Genomic DNA, 18,867 nt, shown 5'->3' with positions numbered 1-18,867 from the left:
GTTTCCTAAAAAATATATGTTGAAGAAAAAGAAAGCAGGAAAAAAGTGACAGATTTAGTTGTCTTTTTCCTGTTTTCTGTATTTCAATGTCAGTGATGATCTTTTAAACTTTTAAAAATGTTAAGGCCTTTACATAGAACAGTTACTAATACTCATTATTTAAGAATTCCTGAGGACTTGATTAAACTTACCAAATATTTAGACTTGGACTGCTAACTTGATCAAATTATAGAATTGTTATTGATAAAACAATATTTAAGCATTAATTACACCATTTAACTGTATTTCTGTCCATCTATTACCCAGCATTATCTATCCATCCATCTACTTAATATTCTAAAAGTACTACTTAATCGTTATATCATAAAGATACTTTGTTAATATGCCCCCATTCCATATACTCAGTAATGTAAAGAACAACTTTGACAAAATCTGGAACATAGCTACATAATAAAAGCATACATTAACAACCACAGAACTTATGTTTCTATTATTTTGGAAACTTTACTAATTTCCTTTTCTATATTAAGGGCCTATGTACTCTCATTTGACATTTCTAGTGTTATCAAAAGTCTTTTCAAACACAGATGCCATTTGTGACAATTATGCTTCTACTTACCTTCAGCAGATAGACCTTGAACATTTACTCCTCTGGCTGCTAGAAAACTAAGGCAGACATCAACATTTTCAATCTGCAACACGAAAAGCAGTGAAAAAGTAACTTAGAAGATTATTTTTAAGTACATAAATGAGCTAGAATGAAGCCAGAGAGAAAGATAAAGAAAGAATGAATACTTTACATTCATTTCATACTAGAGATCTTTAACTGGACTATAACTAGAATAATTTTGGCTAATTGCAGGACGAATATAAAGACTGCATTGTCTGATTTGGTACTTACAAACAATTCATAGAGGCCTGATCAAGAATGGCATTCTTACAGATTAGCAACCCACCTACTTACATAAAACCAGGCTGGTTTTGTGCTTCACAAGTCTCTGAAGCATCCAAACAGGAGATGCTTAGAATACTAGGATGTGGGTAACTGAGATTCGAATAGTAACGGTCAGTAAGTATGCCAAAAGACAAATAAGATGGAAAAGGGGTTGATACACATGAAACAAATGAAGTATATTTTCATTCTAAATCATAGAATTCTTTTAAAAACTGTATTTACTGTTGTTGAAAAACAAAATAAAACAGGAAATTAATGTGTGATATGGTGTTATTAAGTAAAGTACAGATTTGGTTCAAATTTACCAAAATTTTATGCTAGTGTCCATTCTTTGTTTTTATACATTATTCAAGATTCCACATTGTATTTAGTTGCAATAAGCCAGCTTCAGCTGCATGCAACAAATTCTGGCAAATTCTCTTTTCATTTGTATTTCATTATCAGTATTTTCTAATTTTCCTTGCTATGCCTTCTTAGATACATCCATCATTTAAAAGTGGACATTTAATTTTCAAATACATGAGGTTTTTAAAGGATCTTTGGTATTAATTCCTCATCTTGACAGCAATTTCTTTTAAGTGCTTTCATCTCAGCAATCACCCTCTGTGTTTTTTCAGGCTTCTGACTTTACTGAGACTTTCAATGGCTAAGTCAAAGATCTCTCTTGGTAAATGTCACATTGCACTTGAAAATATGTGGGTTATTTTCAAATATCTTTTGATATTGATTTTTAACATAATTCCACAATGATAAGAGAACAGACTCTGTATGATTTCAATACCTTTAGACCGTGAAATTTTACACCTTGTTTTATGTCCCCGGTGTGTTCCAGTGTCTCCGAGTTTATAGTCTATGGGAACGTGAATAGAACTTTGCAACCTACTCTTGTGTGAAAATTGTATAAATCTTAATTATATTAAACTGGTTCATGGTGCTTTTCAGGTCTACTATACCCTTCTACTTTTCTGTATATTCTATTAATTTTGAGAGCTTGATATTGAAATTCCAACAAAAATCTTAATTTATCCACTTAAAAATAATTTTATTATATAATGGGACTATATGACTTTGTTCTATATTTTCTAAGTGTTGTATTATTTTCATAATTTAGAAATAAAAAGAGAAAAACTATATTTGTATTCCCATAGTTGAGTAATTCTCTGATTAAATACAGACATCACCTTTGTAATTTAAAAGACTAATGCCACCGCTTTTAAATAGTCCATTTCAGCACAATAACCAGCGAGTGATTAACCATTTGGGGTGAGAACCAAAAAGAAACAGATTAATTTATGTTAATTCATGAGTTGATTTCAGTATTAGTCATGGCAATATGTAGCAAAGTTAAATAACTAAGACTTTTTAAAAGAGTGTAGGAAACTAGAAAGTTCCAGTTCTTTGTGAGTCATCTCCATGGGTTTTTTGGTATTCCATAAATCTTGAAATTCTAAAGTAAATAAGGTTTAAAGTTAATACTTGGCAAGGTACTGTTCTCTGTCTTATTAAATTCTCATCAAAAGCTATGTATGAGGACATACGAAGTTCTGCCAATGTCTTCTCTAGCTAAGCTTCATAGGAAGGTCAAAATGTCTTTTAAAGAAAATAAAAAGAAAAAATACATTCCAGACTTTGTCTTTATAAAATGGACAACTGTTTACATTTCTTTTTAAATGTAATTTTGTGCAAAATTAAAGCAATAATATCCAATGAGAGGTTTTTTGCTTTAAAATGATTGCTGCCAAGGTATACACATGTGCTTTGAGGAAAAAAAAAAAAGTTTTATATTAATTCATTTCAAAATAAGTTTTACTGAAAGAATTATAGAGTTGAAGACACTAAATATTACATGACCAAGTGGACCTTCTTGTTCTACCTGTTTTACATTGAAATATTCAAAAACCCTATAGTTCTGGAACCTACTTTGAATTCTTTCCTTTCTTCACACTGCATCTTGTTATTAGAAAATGAGACAACATAAGGAAGGAAAAAATATCTTTGCCTTTGTGAGCTTTGTGAGTTTGTAATACAGCTGAAGAGAACGAAAAAAGATTCATAAATCAGCATAACACAAGGCATAATATTACAAAAGAGAATTATAAAGAACAGTGTGGCAGTGAAGAGAATGGATTTATCAGCTTTCACTATGGAAGAAGTATCATTTGGACACACAGGATAAGTCTGATTTTGATAAGGTTGGGCAAGCTTCAGAAGGAGGAGCAGGCATGCCCATAAGAGCTACCGAGAGCAATACAATTGCTCACAAGGACATCTGAAAACAGACCGTGCCAGCCTTTCCTCTCTGCAGTCATGCTTACAGAGTAAATCTGGCCTGGAACTGAAAAGGCTCCCAATACCCACTGGGATCCTAAAACCACTGCAATATAAAAGCTAAATAACTGTAAACCAGATAGCAGGCATAATACTTAAAAGACTTGAGTTTTCTCTGCAGACACAAGGCATCCTGGTTAGGGCATGTCTGTAGGTACTGCTGTTATGAATCATACATAGAAAATATGTAGAAGAATATAAACCAAATGTAACTTTTATTCTCTCTGGATGTAAATTCTTTTGTGACTCGTGCTATTTTAAATTAATGATTCTTCCCATTTTTCAAGATAAACAAGTATTGCTAATGTCATTGTATAAATTAACTAAATTTTATTTCAACCAAAAAAAAAAATAAGATGGCTCGGTTTGAGCAAACTTCTATCATATGGCAAAATACAAATGATTATATAGATTTCAGCCAAAGATTTTATTATAACTCTTTAAAATATAAACACTTAGAAAATTAAAGTAAAATGCAATAATGTTTTTGCATTGGTTAAAACTGTTAAGATGTTTGTTTTCATTCATTCACATAATGATTATTTATTCATTGAGACATGTCCAAGACCTTAAATACATATATAATCTCATAGGAGAGATGATTCCAATGTAATGCAATGAATGTTATAGAGAAACACAGACTGCTAAACAGTCTATTCATAATCAGAGGTAAGAGACTAGGAAATTTATTAGAACTAAGATTATCTATCATGGTTACAAAGATCTCTTCTTCTAAAGTTACCATCAGATCATTCACTAAGTCATGTCCGACTCTTTGCGACCCCATGAATCGCAGCACGCCAGGTCTCCCTGTCCATCACCAACTCCCGGAGTTCACCCAGACTCACGTCTATCGAGTCAGTGATGCCATCCAGCCATCGATTCCTCTGTCATCCCCTTCTCCTCTTGCCCTCAATCCCTCCCAGCATCAGAGTCCTTTCCAATCAGTCAACTCTTCACATGAGGTGGCCAAAGTACTGGAGCTTCAGCTTTAGCATCATTCCTTCCAAAGAAATCCCAGGGCTGATCTCCTTCAGAATGGACTAGTTGGATCTCCTTGCAGTCCAAGGGACTCTCAAGAGTCTTCTCCAACACCACAGTTCAAAAGCATCAATTCTTTGGCGCTCAACCTTCTTCACAGTTCAACTCTCACATCCATACATGACCACAGGAAAAACCATAGCCTTGACTAGACGGACCTTTGTTGGCAAAGCAATGTCTCTGCTTTTGAATATGCTATCTAGGTTGGTCATAACTTTCCTTCCAAGGAGTAAATGTCTTTTAATTTCATGGCTGCAGTCACCATCTGTAGTGATTTTGGAGCCCAGAAAAATAAAGTCTGACACTGTTTCCACTGTTTCCCTATCTATTTCCCATGAAGTGATGGGACCCGATGCCATGATCTTCGTTTTCTGAATGTTGAACTTTAAGCCAACTTTTTCACTCTCCTCTTTCACTTTCATCAAGAGGCTTTTGAGTTCCTCTTCACTTTCTGCCATAAGGGTGGTGTCATCTGCATATCTGAGGTTATTGAGATTTCTCCCGGCAATCTTGATTCCAGCTTGTGTTTCTTCCAATCCAGCATTTCTCATGATGTACTCTGCATATAAGTTAAATAAGCAGGGTGACAATATACAGCCTTGACGTACACCTTTTCCTATTTGGAACCAGTCTGTTGTTCCACGTCCAGTTCTAACTGTTGCTTCCTGACCTGCATACAAATTTCTCAAGAGGCAGATCAGGTGGTCTGGGATTCCCATCTCTTTCAGAATTTTCCACAGTTTATTGTGATCAACACAGTCAAAGGCTTTGGCATAGTCAATAAAGCAGAAATAGATGCTTTTCTGGAACTCTCTTGCTTTTTCCATGATCCAGCAGATGCTGGCAATTTGATCTCTGGTTCCTCTGCCTTTTCTAAAACCAGCTTGAACATCAGGAAGTTCACGGTTCACATATTGCTGAAGCCTGGCTTGGAGAATTTTGAGCATTACTTTACTAGCGTGTGAGATGAGTGCAATTGTGCGGTAGTTTGAGCATTCTTTGGCATTGCCTTTCTTTGGGATTGGAATGAAAACCGACCTTTTCCAGTCCTGTGGCCACTGCTGAGTTTTCCAAATTTGCTGGCATAGTGAGTGCAGCACTTTCACAGCATCATCTTTCAGGATTTGAAATAGCTCAACTGGAATTCTATCACCTCCACTAGCTTTGTTCATAGTGATGCTTTCTAAGGCCCACTTGACTTCACATTCCAGGATGTCTGGCTCTAGGTCAGTGATCACACCATCGTGATTATCTGGGTCACGAAGATCTTTTTTGTACACTTCTTCTGTGTATTCTTGCCATCTCTTCTTAATATCTTCTGCTTCTGTTAGGTCCATACCATTTTGTCCTTTATCGAGCCCATCTTTGCATGAAATATTCCTGTGGTATCTCTGATTTTCTTGAAGAGATCTCTAGTCTTTCCCATTCTGTTGTTTTCCTCTATTTCTTTGCATTGATCGCTGAAGAAGGCTTTCTTATCTCTTCTTGCTATTCTTTGGATTTCTGCATTCAGATGTTTATATCTTTCCTTTTCTCCTTTGCTTTTCGCTTCTCTTCGTTTCACAGCTATTTGTAAGGCCTCCCCAGACAGCCATTTTGCTTTTTTGCATTTCTTTTCCATGGGGATGGTCGTGATCACTGTCTCCTGTACAATGTCATGAACTTCATTCCATAGTTCATCAGGCACTCTATCTATCAAATCTAGGCCCTTAAATCTATTTCTCACTTCCACTGTATATTCATAAGGGATTTAATTTAGGTCATACCTGAATGGTCTAGTGGTTTTCCCTACTTTCTTCAATTTAAGTCTGAATTTGGCAATAAGGAGTTCATGATCTAAGCCACAGTCAGCTCCTGGTCTTGTTTTTGCTGACTGTATAGAGCTTCTCCATCTTTGGCCGCAAAGAATATAATTAATCTGATTTCGGTGTTGACCATCTGGTGATGTCCATGTGTAGAGACTTTTCTTGTGTTGTTGGAAGAGAGTGTTTGTTATGACCAGTGCATTTTCTTGGCAAAACTCTATTAGTCTTTGCCCTGCTTCATTCTGTATTCCAAGGCCAAATTTACCAAAGTTACCAAAGTTACCATAAGTATAACATTTTTTCCAGGGGTAAGTGTTGATCAGCTAATTAAATTGAGATGCTCAAGGTTACACAGACAGAATATATCAAAACCAGAGTCTGTGTCATTAACTTGACACACACACACACACACACACACACACACATATATTTCTGCTTCAAGGGAAACCTGAACTAGTCCCTGAAAGGTTAGGAAGGGTTAACCAAATAACAGGATGTGGGGTGAAGCGAAGCCAAGGAAGGTACAATATGTGAACTCTTGAGGGGTGAGAAACACCTTAAGTTAAAGGACTTGCAAGGAATTCAGAATAGTAGGAATATTAAGAGTTGAACCCTACTTAAAGCTTTTCCCACAACTTCTTTGTTATCAATGTGAAAATAGACCTCTCTGGTGGCCTTCAAAAGGTTTTAAGAAACTGTGTCAGAGGAGCGTTCAGGAAGAAGGGACTCCAAGATCAAGAATCTTGAGATCTGGCAAATCTAATGGCAGAAGATGAATCCATAGAGATAAACAGGCGCTGGATGTGCAACATCTTCCACATCTTGCTAGTGGCTGGGCTTGATCTTAAGGCTCAGGACAGTAATAGTGTATTTGAAGCAAAAGAAATAAATTGTCAGTGTTGCACGGAAGATATCTTCTTTTTTTTTATGATCACACAATATATACATAGGTTTATAGATAGAAATTAATAAACGTGTCACAAATCAATTTCTACCCATACTATCTGCCATGTGCTTTAATTTTAAAAGTCCATTTTAATGGGTTTAATTTTAATATGTCATTTGTAAAATATTAACTTCACAACAGGCTGCACTGTGAGGAACCTCATACTACATGTGAAGCACAGAAGCAGGGGACATGGGTTAGAAGCCACTTCTTTCTCCATCACTCAAAATCCCAGCACAGGAAGGGAATTCATACACATTAAGCATGTATATTATTTACTCCAAATGCAAAATCCTTATCATTTTCACTATAGAGGCTGGAAAATTTGATATTCTGATCATTCAATAAAGCCTTAGAAATGACATATTTTTATACTGCTACTGTTACTGCTAAGTCACTTCATTCGTGTCTGACTCTGTGTGACCCCATAGATAGCAGCCCACCAGGCTCCACCGTCCCTGGGATTCTCCAGGCAAGAACACTGGAGTGGGTTGCCATTTCCTTCTCCAACGCATGAAAGTGAAAAGTGAAAGTGAAGTCGCTCAGTTGTGTCCGACTCTTATCGACCCCATGGACTGCAGCCCACCAGACTCCTCTGTCCATGGGATATTCCAGGCAAGAGTACTGGGGTGGGGTGCCATTGCATTCTCTGTACTTTTTATAAGTTTACACAATTGAGTACACAGCAGAACCAGAATTCAAACGCATCCCCATCAGTCTTCAATGAAATAACAATTATTGCCATACTATGCTTCCTACCACTGTAACTGAGGCATTCTGAGTTAAGTCAGTTCTAGCTTTTGACTCAAGGTCTCTACATGATTAACAGACAGCTAGGTAGGATACTGGTCTGGCACAAGATGGTTGAATGTAAGGATGAAATTGTTCAGTGAGAGTATGGGCTTTCCTGGTGGCTCAGATTGTAAAGAATATGCCTGCAATGCAGGAGACCTAGGTTTGATTCCTGGGTTGGGAGGAAATGGCAACCCACTCCCACTCCAGTATTCTTGCCTGGAGAATCCCATGGACAGAGGAGCCTGGTGGGCTATGATCCACGGGGTCTCAAAGAATCAGACCCAAATGACTGACTAACAAACAAGGACATAAAGAACATGTAAAATCTATGTGCTCCATAGAGAGTCTAAGTTTATAAGGTTTAAGTGATTCCAAATTATTTCACAACTATCCAATGCTTTTTATATTCTGGTAGATGAACATATAGAATGATTGATGTGGCCACAAGCCAAGGAATGCTGGCAGTTACCAGCAGCTGGAACAAACAAGGAATAGATTCCCCCTACAGCCCCTTGAGGGAGCACAGGATTGCTGAAGGCTTGATTTTGGCCATGGGATACTGATGTTATGTGGATCATAACAAACTGTGGAAAATTCTTAAAGAGATGGGAATACCAGACCACCTGACCTGCCTCCTGGGAAATCTGTATGCAGGTCAAGAAGCAACAGTTAGAGCTGGACATGGAACATCAGACTGGTTCCAAATCGGGAAAGGAGTATGTCAAAGCTGTATACTGTCACCTTACTTATTTAATTTATATGCAGAGTACCTCATGTGAAATGCCAGGCTAGATGAAGCACAAACTGGAATCAAGATTGCTGGGAGAAATATCAGTAACTTCAGGTATGCAGATGACACCACCCTTATGGCAGAAAGCGAAGAAGAACTAAAGAGCCTCTTGATGAAAGTGAAAGAGGAGAGTGTAAAAGTTGGCTTAAAGTTCAACATTCAGAAAACTAAGATCATGGCATCTGGTCCCATCACTTCATGGCAAACAGATGGAGAAACAATGGAAACAGTGACAAACTTTATTTTTGGGGGTTCCAAAATCACTGCAGATGGTGACAGCAGCCATGAAATTAAAAGACTTTTGCTCCTGGAAGAAAAGCTATGACCAAATTAGACAGCATATTAAAAAGCAGAGACATTACTTTACCAACAAAGAGCCATCTAGTCAAAGCTGTGCTGTCTGCAGTAATCATGTATGGATGTGAGAGTTGGACTATAAAGAAAGCTGAGCACCAAAGAATTGATGCTTTTGAACTGTGGTGTTGGAGAAGACTGTTGAGAGTTCCTTGGACTGCAAGGAGATCCAACCAGTCAGTCCTAAAGGAAATCAGTCCTGAATATTCATTAGAAGGACTAATGCTGAAGCTGAAACTCCAATACTTTGGCCACCTGATGTGAAGAACTGACTCATTGGAAAAGACCCTGTTGCTGGGAAAGATTGAAGGTGGGAGGGGAAGAGGATAACAGAGGATGAGATGGTTGGATGGAATCACCAACTCGATGGACATGAGTTTGAGTAAGCTCTGGGAGTTGGTGATGGACAGAGAAGCCTAGCATGCTGCAGTCCATGGGGTCGCAAAGAGCTGGACATGGCTGAGCGACTGAACTGACTGACTGAGTACTGATTTCAGATTTCTTGCATCCAGACAAGTGAGAGATTAAAGTTCTACTGTTTGAAGCCACATTTGTGATAATTTGTTACAGCACAAGAAACTAACACAATTATCTACTTAGCAGAGCAGCAGGGCAAGGGTGAGTCTTTAGCACGTAAGGGTGAGTTGGGGTCTGTGAGCATGCAGATCTCTAGGCCTTGTCCTCTGAGGATTGATTTGCTAATCTATGGGGAGTGCAGATGAAAGATGCAGTTTAACTTGGTACCTCCTGCCACTGTGCCCTATATCCCATGCTTTGTTTTTCTATTTCAAGTTAGTTTGTGCTGTGGGATAGGGAGAGGTAGGAAATAGTAATTCTGTTTGGCTCTTCAGTTTGTTTTTGTGTTAATTTGGTCTGGGGTGAGACACATGATTAAGTACTACAGAATAATAGTTTAAAGTTTGCACTCAAATCTGAGTTTGAATCCTAGTTATGACATTTACACCCTGTAAGAATTCAACAAAATAAATTGATAAAGTTTTTACTCTCCTGAAGCCTCAGCTAACCTATCTGTGAAATGAGAATGAAAGCAGCTCCCACACAATATATTATGTGAGGAATACAGATGTTTATGAAGAGCTTAGCTCTATACTAGGCATATGTGTATCTATGTCTGTGTGTATACATGTGTATGTATATATTTTCATACTGCTGCTGCTGCTGCTAAGTCGCTTCAGTCGTGTCCGACTCTGTGTGACCCCACAGACAGAAGCCCACCAGGCTCCCCCGTCCCTGGGATTCTCCAGGCAAGAACACTGGAGTGGGTTGCCATTTCCTTCTCCAATGCATAAAAGTGAAAGTGAAGTCGCTCGGTCGTGTCTGACTCTTAGCGACCCCACGGACTGCAGCCTACCAGGCTCCTCCGCCCATGGGATTTTCCAGGCAAGAGTACTGGAGTGGGGTGCCATTGCCTTCTCCATATTTTCATACTAGAAATGCCCATATAAACACACATATTACAGAATGTGTGTGTATAAGAGCAATTAGATAGATATATAAGGGTACTCAAATGGAAAATTTATTAGGACTTTATCAGATAAAAATTGTTTTTTGTTTAAAATTCTATATTCTGCTTTAACTGACTTGGTGTTAGAGAATGATGAACATCATTTAATATTAGTTACCTATTAAAGATGATATTAAATCTTCATTATAGGCTATAATTGCCAATAGAAAGTGTTATAAATATAAAATTATAAAATACTGCATCAGTACCTATTAACCTGAAAATATATTCTCTGGGTTTTTAGTAAGTTCTTGCTTCTCCGTTTGTTACAGAGAACAAAACAAGGAATTTTTGTTTTTTATCATGAAATTATAAAACTGTTCTAAACTTACATAATATCTATCTATATATATATTACATATAAGGGTAAAGCTACATATAATAATATTTTTCAAATGCATAATTTCACCATAAAATCTATAAATCATTATCCCATATGCCTGTATGCTCTCCCAAACTAACCAAAGCTCCTATTTCTGCTGTAGATGGAATAAACAAGTATTGTATTAAAGAAAAACACTCCTTTATGTTGCAAGTTTGGAGGGAGGGGAGAGAGGAAAAGGATCCAAACACTAAAGAAGAAGGAGGGAGAGGTGGAAGATGAAGAGGTTAAAATTTAAAGACTTGAGTTTCAGACCTTATTTTGTTAAATGCATTTATTAATAAGTTTAAAAGCAATGTGGCCTAGACTCAAATTGTTGTTTTTTTAGTCTTAAATAGACATGAGACAAAAACCGATTCTTCCACTTACTGAAAAGGGACACAAGCAGACTCAATGAGGCAAATTCTTTCATAGGTTTGCTATGATGGTGCAATGAAAATGCAAGCAAAGCGTCTAGTACAGCCCTGGATACAGACGGTTGGCAGTTAGTCTACAAGTGAATCAATAAGCGATACTGGTACTGCCGCACTCTCAGGTCCATCTCTAGAGCCTGATGCTTCTGCGATGCAGTTTCATAATGGTCTTCCCAGGTGGCACTAGTGGTAAAGAGCAACCTACAGTGCAGGACATGTAAGAGAAGTGGGTCTGATCCCTGGGTCAGGAAGGTCCCCTGGAGGAAGACATGGGAACCCACTCCAGTATTCTTGTCTGGAGAATCCCTTGCACAGAGGAGCCTTGTGGGCTCCAGTCCACAGGACCATAAAAAATAGGACACGGCTAAAGTGACTTAGGATGCATGCATGGGATGCAATTTCATAGTATTTTTTATGTTTGAAACATGACTTATACAAATTAAAGGGCAATACAATGTTTTCAAGTGTAACCTGATACATCATGAATTTTTGTCTATGGCTATCCACACAGGTCAGTTTAATTTAACTCATATAAATTATTTAATAAAGGAGATTTGGTACATCTGCTGATTTTCAAGTAATTTATCTTATCAAATATAAACTTCTCAACTGAACATACTGAGGTCAAATGAAAAAGTTTCTCCCATTTCATTTTGTTTTTCTGCCCGACGGAAGTATTTTTACTTATAGGTTGTTAAGCTATGAATACCACAGGTCATAGTTAAAATGATCTCATATCTTAGTATATTGTTTTCCAAGCTAGGATTTTAAAATTTTCTCTTTTTTCATATTTTTTTTCACTACTGAGTATTGAAAGTGGTAATTATCTATAAATTTTAAAAAGGGAATTGAAAAAGATGGAGCAGTAGGTTCTTTTTAAAAATTAGACCATTTAAGGTGATAAAAGCTAAAGTTATGAAAGGATTGCTACAAAATATGTTTTCTAATATTAGGTGTGACTGTATTTCATGTTAACCGGGATAGTGGCTTATCACTGGGAAACATCGTACACTATTTTAAGTCAAACTATTAGGGATGAGAACATTCTAAATATTTAAGAAAGTGGTCGATATTCAAATGTACAGCAGAAATACAAAGTACATTTGCAGTTGTTTTCTCCATACAGATATAAAGCTTAATAACTACCTGTAAAAACAGAAATAAGGTACATCCTATCTTCAAAAAGAAAGAAAAAAATTGTATGTGGATATCTGGTATCCAATTCAAAATTAGCTACTTAACTTTAATTTCCATTTGTCCTACTAATGACACAAACCAATTATAATATTGACACTTATAAGAAAAACATTTACACTATTTACTCTATATTATAGTTAATACAGAAAAGCATTCTTATATTTTCAGCATTTACTTGATTTCTGAATGGCAGACTAGGTAACGTTCATAACAGTATTGTTTTTCATTGTAAATTAGACTTAATACATCTTAGGAAATATCTTTTTTACCTTACTATGGATGCTGTTTTAAAAAGTTATAAAGATTGAAAACCCAAGTACATCTCTAAGAAGAAATACTGAACAGAAAGCATGGTCTTTGCTATTTTGTTAAATCAGTATAGCACATCAGCATTCCAACGGATTTCAGAGTTTATCAGTCTGATTTCCTCACTATAGAAATTAGTGAAGACTTTGAATATTTATGGACTTTTTTCCTGACTCATCTAATCAGAATTAGAACTCCAGTGATCACTGTCCTTTAAACATGACACACTCTCAATGTCCCCATTTTACTTCAATTTTTTCATTCAAACTTTACATATGAGTATACTGAACAACTTCTAGAGACAAACTCAGCTTTAAAAATCATCAGGGTGGTTTATATTAATAATATAAATAAATTGGATCAATAATTTAATATAAATTTCCTAATACTTGTAGTTTATGCTTAATCTTCTGAAGTGTGAGCCTAAATAAAAATAATGAAACTGTTAAGCAAACTACAAAGTAGATATTTAGTTAATGGTTCTTTAGAGATCAGAGCTCTATTTGTAGGAAAACATTTGTCTTCATTAAGCTATCTTTTTCTAGACATTCCAGAAGATGAACAGTTTCAAAATGGCAGGGGGTCATGCGAATGGACTAACTTAGCAATATTCCACTCCTCTGAGTCATAGTGCTAGAATCCTGCAGTGTGCCATTTATAAGATTTTATTAAATCTTTAGAGCATTCCAATATTTTATCTTTTCCCTATTTGGTTAGAAACCTCATCTTATCTTACCTAAATAGATCCTTTAAAAGGGCAGCAATAACAAGCAGTGGCTGGAAGAATTAAAACTTGAAAGGGCAGCATACAGATAAAACAACAGAATAATTTTTCTATCAAGAATAGCTTCCCTGTCTGGATTCCTGTAAACTATAGAAATGGAACAAAGATGCCTGTGAAATACAGTAATTATTGTGGCAGCCACAACTCTGTAGGACATGGATTCACAGAATTAAGGGAAGACTAAAACCTATTATTTCATCTAGGAACAGAAAATTGTAAGAGGCACAAGCGTTACAAAAATCCTCATATCAGCAAGTTTCAAGCAATACAATAAGATAGGAAAGAAGGTAGAAGGTTGTGGCTAAGAAAACAATTGAGCTACTAGAGTGAGGTGAAGGGATGAGCCAGAAAACAGGAAGGACAAGCTGGGAACTGCATTTGCCAGATTCTCAGTTCTGCCCCATAATCTAATTCTTGGTTTGCAACTATTGCACATAATCAAATTTCCTAATCTCTCCATGCATTTATGAAGACTGTTAAATACCATGGTCTATTTTATTAGTATTCTACTCTAACCAACGGAGCTAACTGGCCAAGTGCTCTAATGGGCTATTTTAAAATAAAGAAAATTTTGTTTTCCAAACAAGTTTTCCCCTATATGTCTTTCATTTTTGTCTACGAACCTTGCACTTGTGCCTCTGCATTTCAAATACATGTTGGGCATTTTTTTTCTGCTATTTTTAATCTGCTGGGCATTCTGGACATTCCTGGTATTTATAGTTGACTAATTTATTTCCTCATATAATCTCACCAAAGTTGTGGCATGCAGCATATATTTTGAATCCTGATACCACCCACCTAGAAATTACTTAACAGGTGCCATCCATATTAGTAACTTCATCTTTGGATGAGGTTAAATATAGTATTGAATAAGCTTCTGCAAACTTAGCTCTGTTTCCCGCCCCCCGCAGGATGAATTTAGTCTTAAGCTTATTAAAGAAAGATATAGCAATAGATAACAGTTGAAACAATAAATATGAATTGGAACCTCTCAATAATCATGCTAATAAACTGCTGTAAAGACAAGTTCATATTGTCCAAATATCTGCTCTTTAGTCAATGATATTTGAAAGAATTATTGTTGAATTGTATGTTATAAAATACTATAATCAATTTTTTATATTATAGTTAATCATTACAGAATGACATGGAAAAGAGCACATTAATATTATCTAATAATCTGAAATCATTACATTTATTTGAATTTCTTTAATTTCTATGTAATCCACTAACAAATACCTCTTCATGCGATCATATTCCCTTATGACATGACATAAACGAAAATGTATTCCCATTGTTTTCCAACATTAAATCTTCCACCCAGACTTCAAATTTCCTCCTCTGCCACTTCCTTGAGGATCCGGCATGTCCCCGGAATCTCCCTCCCCTCTCCTTCCTGCTTCCTCCTTCTCTACTTCCCCCTTGCAAAAACTCCCCTCACCCTGCCTTCCTCTCAAACCATGTTTCCCCTTCAACAGGAAAATCCTAGAAAAATATTAAACACTCAGTGGCTGTCTGCCCCTCTCAGCCACTCCTGAACACATGATCACTCTTACAGAAGATGTTTACTTGGAGGTCATTAATGCCTGTCTAATTACTAGAACTAAGTGTTCACCTTTGGTATACCTACCTATTTTCATGTAGCCCTGGACAGTATCCATCACATTTCCCTCATTTCACTTTTCCCTGTCCCACTAGGCTAACCCAAGTATGCACTATAGCTTAAGCTACCATAGCTACCCTAATGATTAACAATCCACACATGTTGAGTGACCTCTCAATGACGGGCTCACTTTCTCACCACTCTTTTCACCCTCTTCTGACTCCTACACCTCTCCTCGTCACATACATGCTGGTGTACCGCAAGGTGAGAACCTCAGCTTTCTTCCTATCTGACTCACACAGATCTCCTAGAGATCTCACCCTTGTCCACTTCAATCAGTGCCTACACACAAGTACATTCTCACCAATGCCTTACTTCCGATTTGGAAACACATGCCTAATTGCCTCCAGTCACCTCCACTTCACGTTCCAATGGATACATCAAATTATATTAGTGAAAATCTGAATTTGTCATCTCCCCCCGTTCACCTTTTAACCTGTTTTCTCCCTCCATAATAACCATCTTATTTAATGGTAACTATTTACTCATTCAGGCCAAAAAATTGGGGAGTACTGCATAGTCCCTACATTTTTCATCTCCCACACCCAACTGAAAGTCAACACTTAAGGACTATACAATTCTCAGAAAGCACCTGGGGTGATCTTTTTAAATATTTACATCAGATCATAACATGGTCCAGCTTTAAAAGTTTTCTAAAGGCCCCTCAATCAATAGAGTAACACAGTGGACCTTCCTTTGCTTCCACATAATTAGGCTTCCATCTTCCCCTCTGAACACCTCTCACTGTGCCCAAACCACATGGTCTTCTGTTTCTGGAACACACCAAGCTCACTCCCTCCACATTCCTTTTGTTCTTCCCTATGTAACACTGTCATTATTACTTATCTGAATATTTGTTTCTGATTCTCAAGTGTCCTTATATCTGGGCCTTATGAGCTCAGTTAATCTCACCCAAATATGAACATCTGGCTGTTCATCGATTTCCTGTAGATTCATACTACAAGAGAACATCTATTCATAAAGGTGTAAAATAATCCAGTAAAGGTCTCCCTTGTGGCTCAGCTGGTAAAGAATCTGCCTGCAATGTGGGGGACCTGGATTAGATTCCTGCGTTGGGAAGATCTCCTGGAGAGGGGAAAGGCTACCCACTCCAGTATTCTGGCCTAGAGAATTTCATGGACTGTAATAGTCCATGGTTTTGCAAGGAGTCAGACATGACTGAGCAACTAACTGCTAAAAAAAAAAAAAAAAAAAAGGTTATCAAGTTTAAAATTAAAAAAGAAAAAAAAACCACTTTGTAACTAGAAATAGTAGCAGACCTAGTTTTACCTTACCTTTTGTTATCAAACGTGAATGCCAACCCAAAGGCCATGAACAATCCTTTATATATATATAAAGAATTGGACAAGTAGTTCTATGAGGAAGGACAGTGCTCACTGTTACTAATGCAGCATTGCTTGGCTGTTACACAAAAAAAGAAGCAGGCCACATCCTGTTTGGGACAGAAATATCAACTTTATAAACCTAGTCACGCTATCATAATTCTATTTCCTCTACTTTCTTATCTCGGCTAAAATCTAGAATTTTATTCATTAATAACATGTTACCAGTGCCAATTTTTAAGAATAGAGGCAAAAATGATTCAACCAAAAAAGTTACATTTGTGTCACATGTATTCTTGTGAATCACCACAGGGAAGCCATGCCAATTTCAGGTTAAAAATTCAACCACAAAAAAATAAAAATGAGGTTACAAGTCATTGTTACTCATATTTCAGTGTAATTCTGACTAAAACTTTTGGCTGGAAAAAAACACCTATTTTATAACATGCATTTCTCAGGTTTTGATTTTTCTGTGTTCTTTTTTTTCATCAGAAGCAGAAATATCAACATAACATTGTATACTAGATGTTATATGACATTTGAGGGCTAAAGGAGCAGGAAGTAATAAAATTAAGAGAACCTTATGAGATATTTTCATATTTGTAGAATCTTAGGCACAGATGTTTCAGATGAATATCCAAGGACTGCATCTCTGTCTATAGTTATGAGCTTTGGAGGTTCGTTTATTATCTATCATGAAGCAATAGCTTGGCTATTCACTGAACTGTTATCAGAATCAAGTTGGAATGACAGCAGTGAAGATAAGAATTTTAGTATCCAACATCTCTTGATGATTGAAATAAGGAAAGTAAAACCAATAGTGTTGGGTTTGAGAAACATAATGTGATATTCAGGGACTATAGTGCTTTTATAAGAAACCTGACAAAGTTTTTAACAGGTATTAATTAATGAATGTGCCCTTTATAAAGTTAGTAGCAGTACTATTCTGCATTTCCATATCAGTTTAGGTGGTAAAGAATGTCCACAGTTATATGTTATTATCATGTCATAATTAGGGTTTATTTTACAGATGAGAAAGCAGAAGGTCAGAGAAGTTACATGTCTTTGCCAACATCAAGGAGCTTTCACTGCAGCAGGGCCCAAAGGTATTATAATCACTTCCAGTAAAACTTCAGGAAACAACCATAATTAATTTTTATAGAGTCATCTTTGTGCCCAGAGTAATTAGATCAGGAACTTTCCCTAAAACTAAAGTGTTTTACAGAGAATCTTTCTTTATAGTGATTTTTTTTTTTTTACAACAGCGACAGAGAGTTCACGACATTGTACTAGGTCCTTAGAGTGCTTAAACACACAGACACACCAGACATGCTAGTTAATCACTCTTTAAAACTAAATTATTTTTTTTATGATTTTGGATTTCAGTTTTCTGACATTACCAATATCAGGTCAGCAGGTCAAAAAGTTTATCATTTCTTTTCATTCTTCGTATTGCTGTCAATTAAGAACTCATTATTTTTATTTTAAAGGTCTATTCTATGCTAAAAAGAGTTTTGGAAAAACCTCATCTTCTGAATTTTGGCTGTCACTCCTAATTATATCTGCTGACGTAACTTCAACTAAGGCATTTTGGCTTCAGGTTGTCCTATAAAATTAAATTGTGGTTATTTAATTAATAAAGGGGTGGGCTTCTAATCTCAGCAGTTTATCAATCTATTGTTTTATGACAAAACTCTACCCTTTACCAACTAGTAAAGATAAGAGAGGGCTGGGTGAGATACAGATCTCTAGATCGGCTACTTTCTGGAAAAAGCTATGAATCATATCCCCTAGTTAGTCCCTGCTCAGCAAAACCAGCAGCCTGCCTTTATAGAGTCATTTCCAAGAGTGCTGAAGAGTCCATATGTTTATACTGGACTTTGTTATGAGCAAAGAAAATACTATTTATATATTTTTTAAATGCACATGACAACTTTTGTTCTTCAAATCAGTTGTTCAGACAAAAAGGCTCCCCTTAAAACTGGAAATGGGATTTCCTGCCACTAGTGAAATTATTCAGATACCAGAACACAAAAAAATGTCAAGGATCTGATAAAACACCTGGAGACTGTTTTTTCAAAAGTCATACATATTCAAACATATTGATGCTATCACTTTTTCCTAAATTGCACCCAAAGAGATATACATACATGATAGAATACAATCAAATGGTTTCTTGAATAAGCAGGAACATATGCAAAAGAAATTTCTAGTCCATTTATAAATGCAGTTAACTCTGG

At 36.4% G+C, this 18,867-nt stretch overlaps 1 protein-coding gene across 13 annotated transcripts in view; it reads right to left on the bottom strand.

Moving 5' to 3' along the window:
- Positions 1-18,867, bottom strand: part of NAV3 (neuron navigator 3) — an 893,860-nt gene that overhangs the window by 254,733 nt on the left and 620,260 nt on the right. For all 13 annotated transcript variants that reach the window (XM_070788552.1, XM_070788555.1, XM_070788553.1 and 10 more), the window contains one exon: positions 620-692. In XM_070788552.1, coding sequence (XP_070644653.1) covers positions 620-692 — 73 coding nt within the window. The remainder of the gene's footprint in view (positions 1-619; positions 693-18,867) is intronic.

The sequence above is a fragment of the Bos indicus genome, chromosome 5, assembly GCF_029378745.1.
Source record: "Bos indicus isolate NIAB-ARS_2022 breed Sahiwal x Tharparkar chromosome 5, NIAB-ARS_B.indTharparkar_mat_pri_1.0, whole genome shotgun sequence".
In the NCBI taxonomy this organism is placed as follows: Eukaryota; Metazoa; Chordata; class Mammalia; order Artiodactyla; family Bovidae; genus Bos; species Bos indicus.
This window is presented reverse-complemented; position numbering and strand designations above follow the sequence as displayed.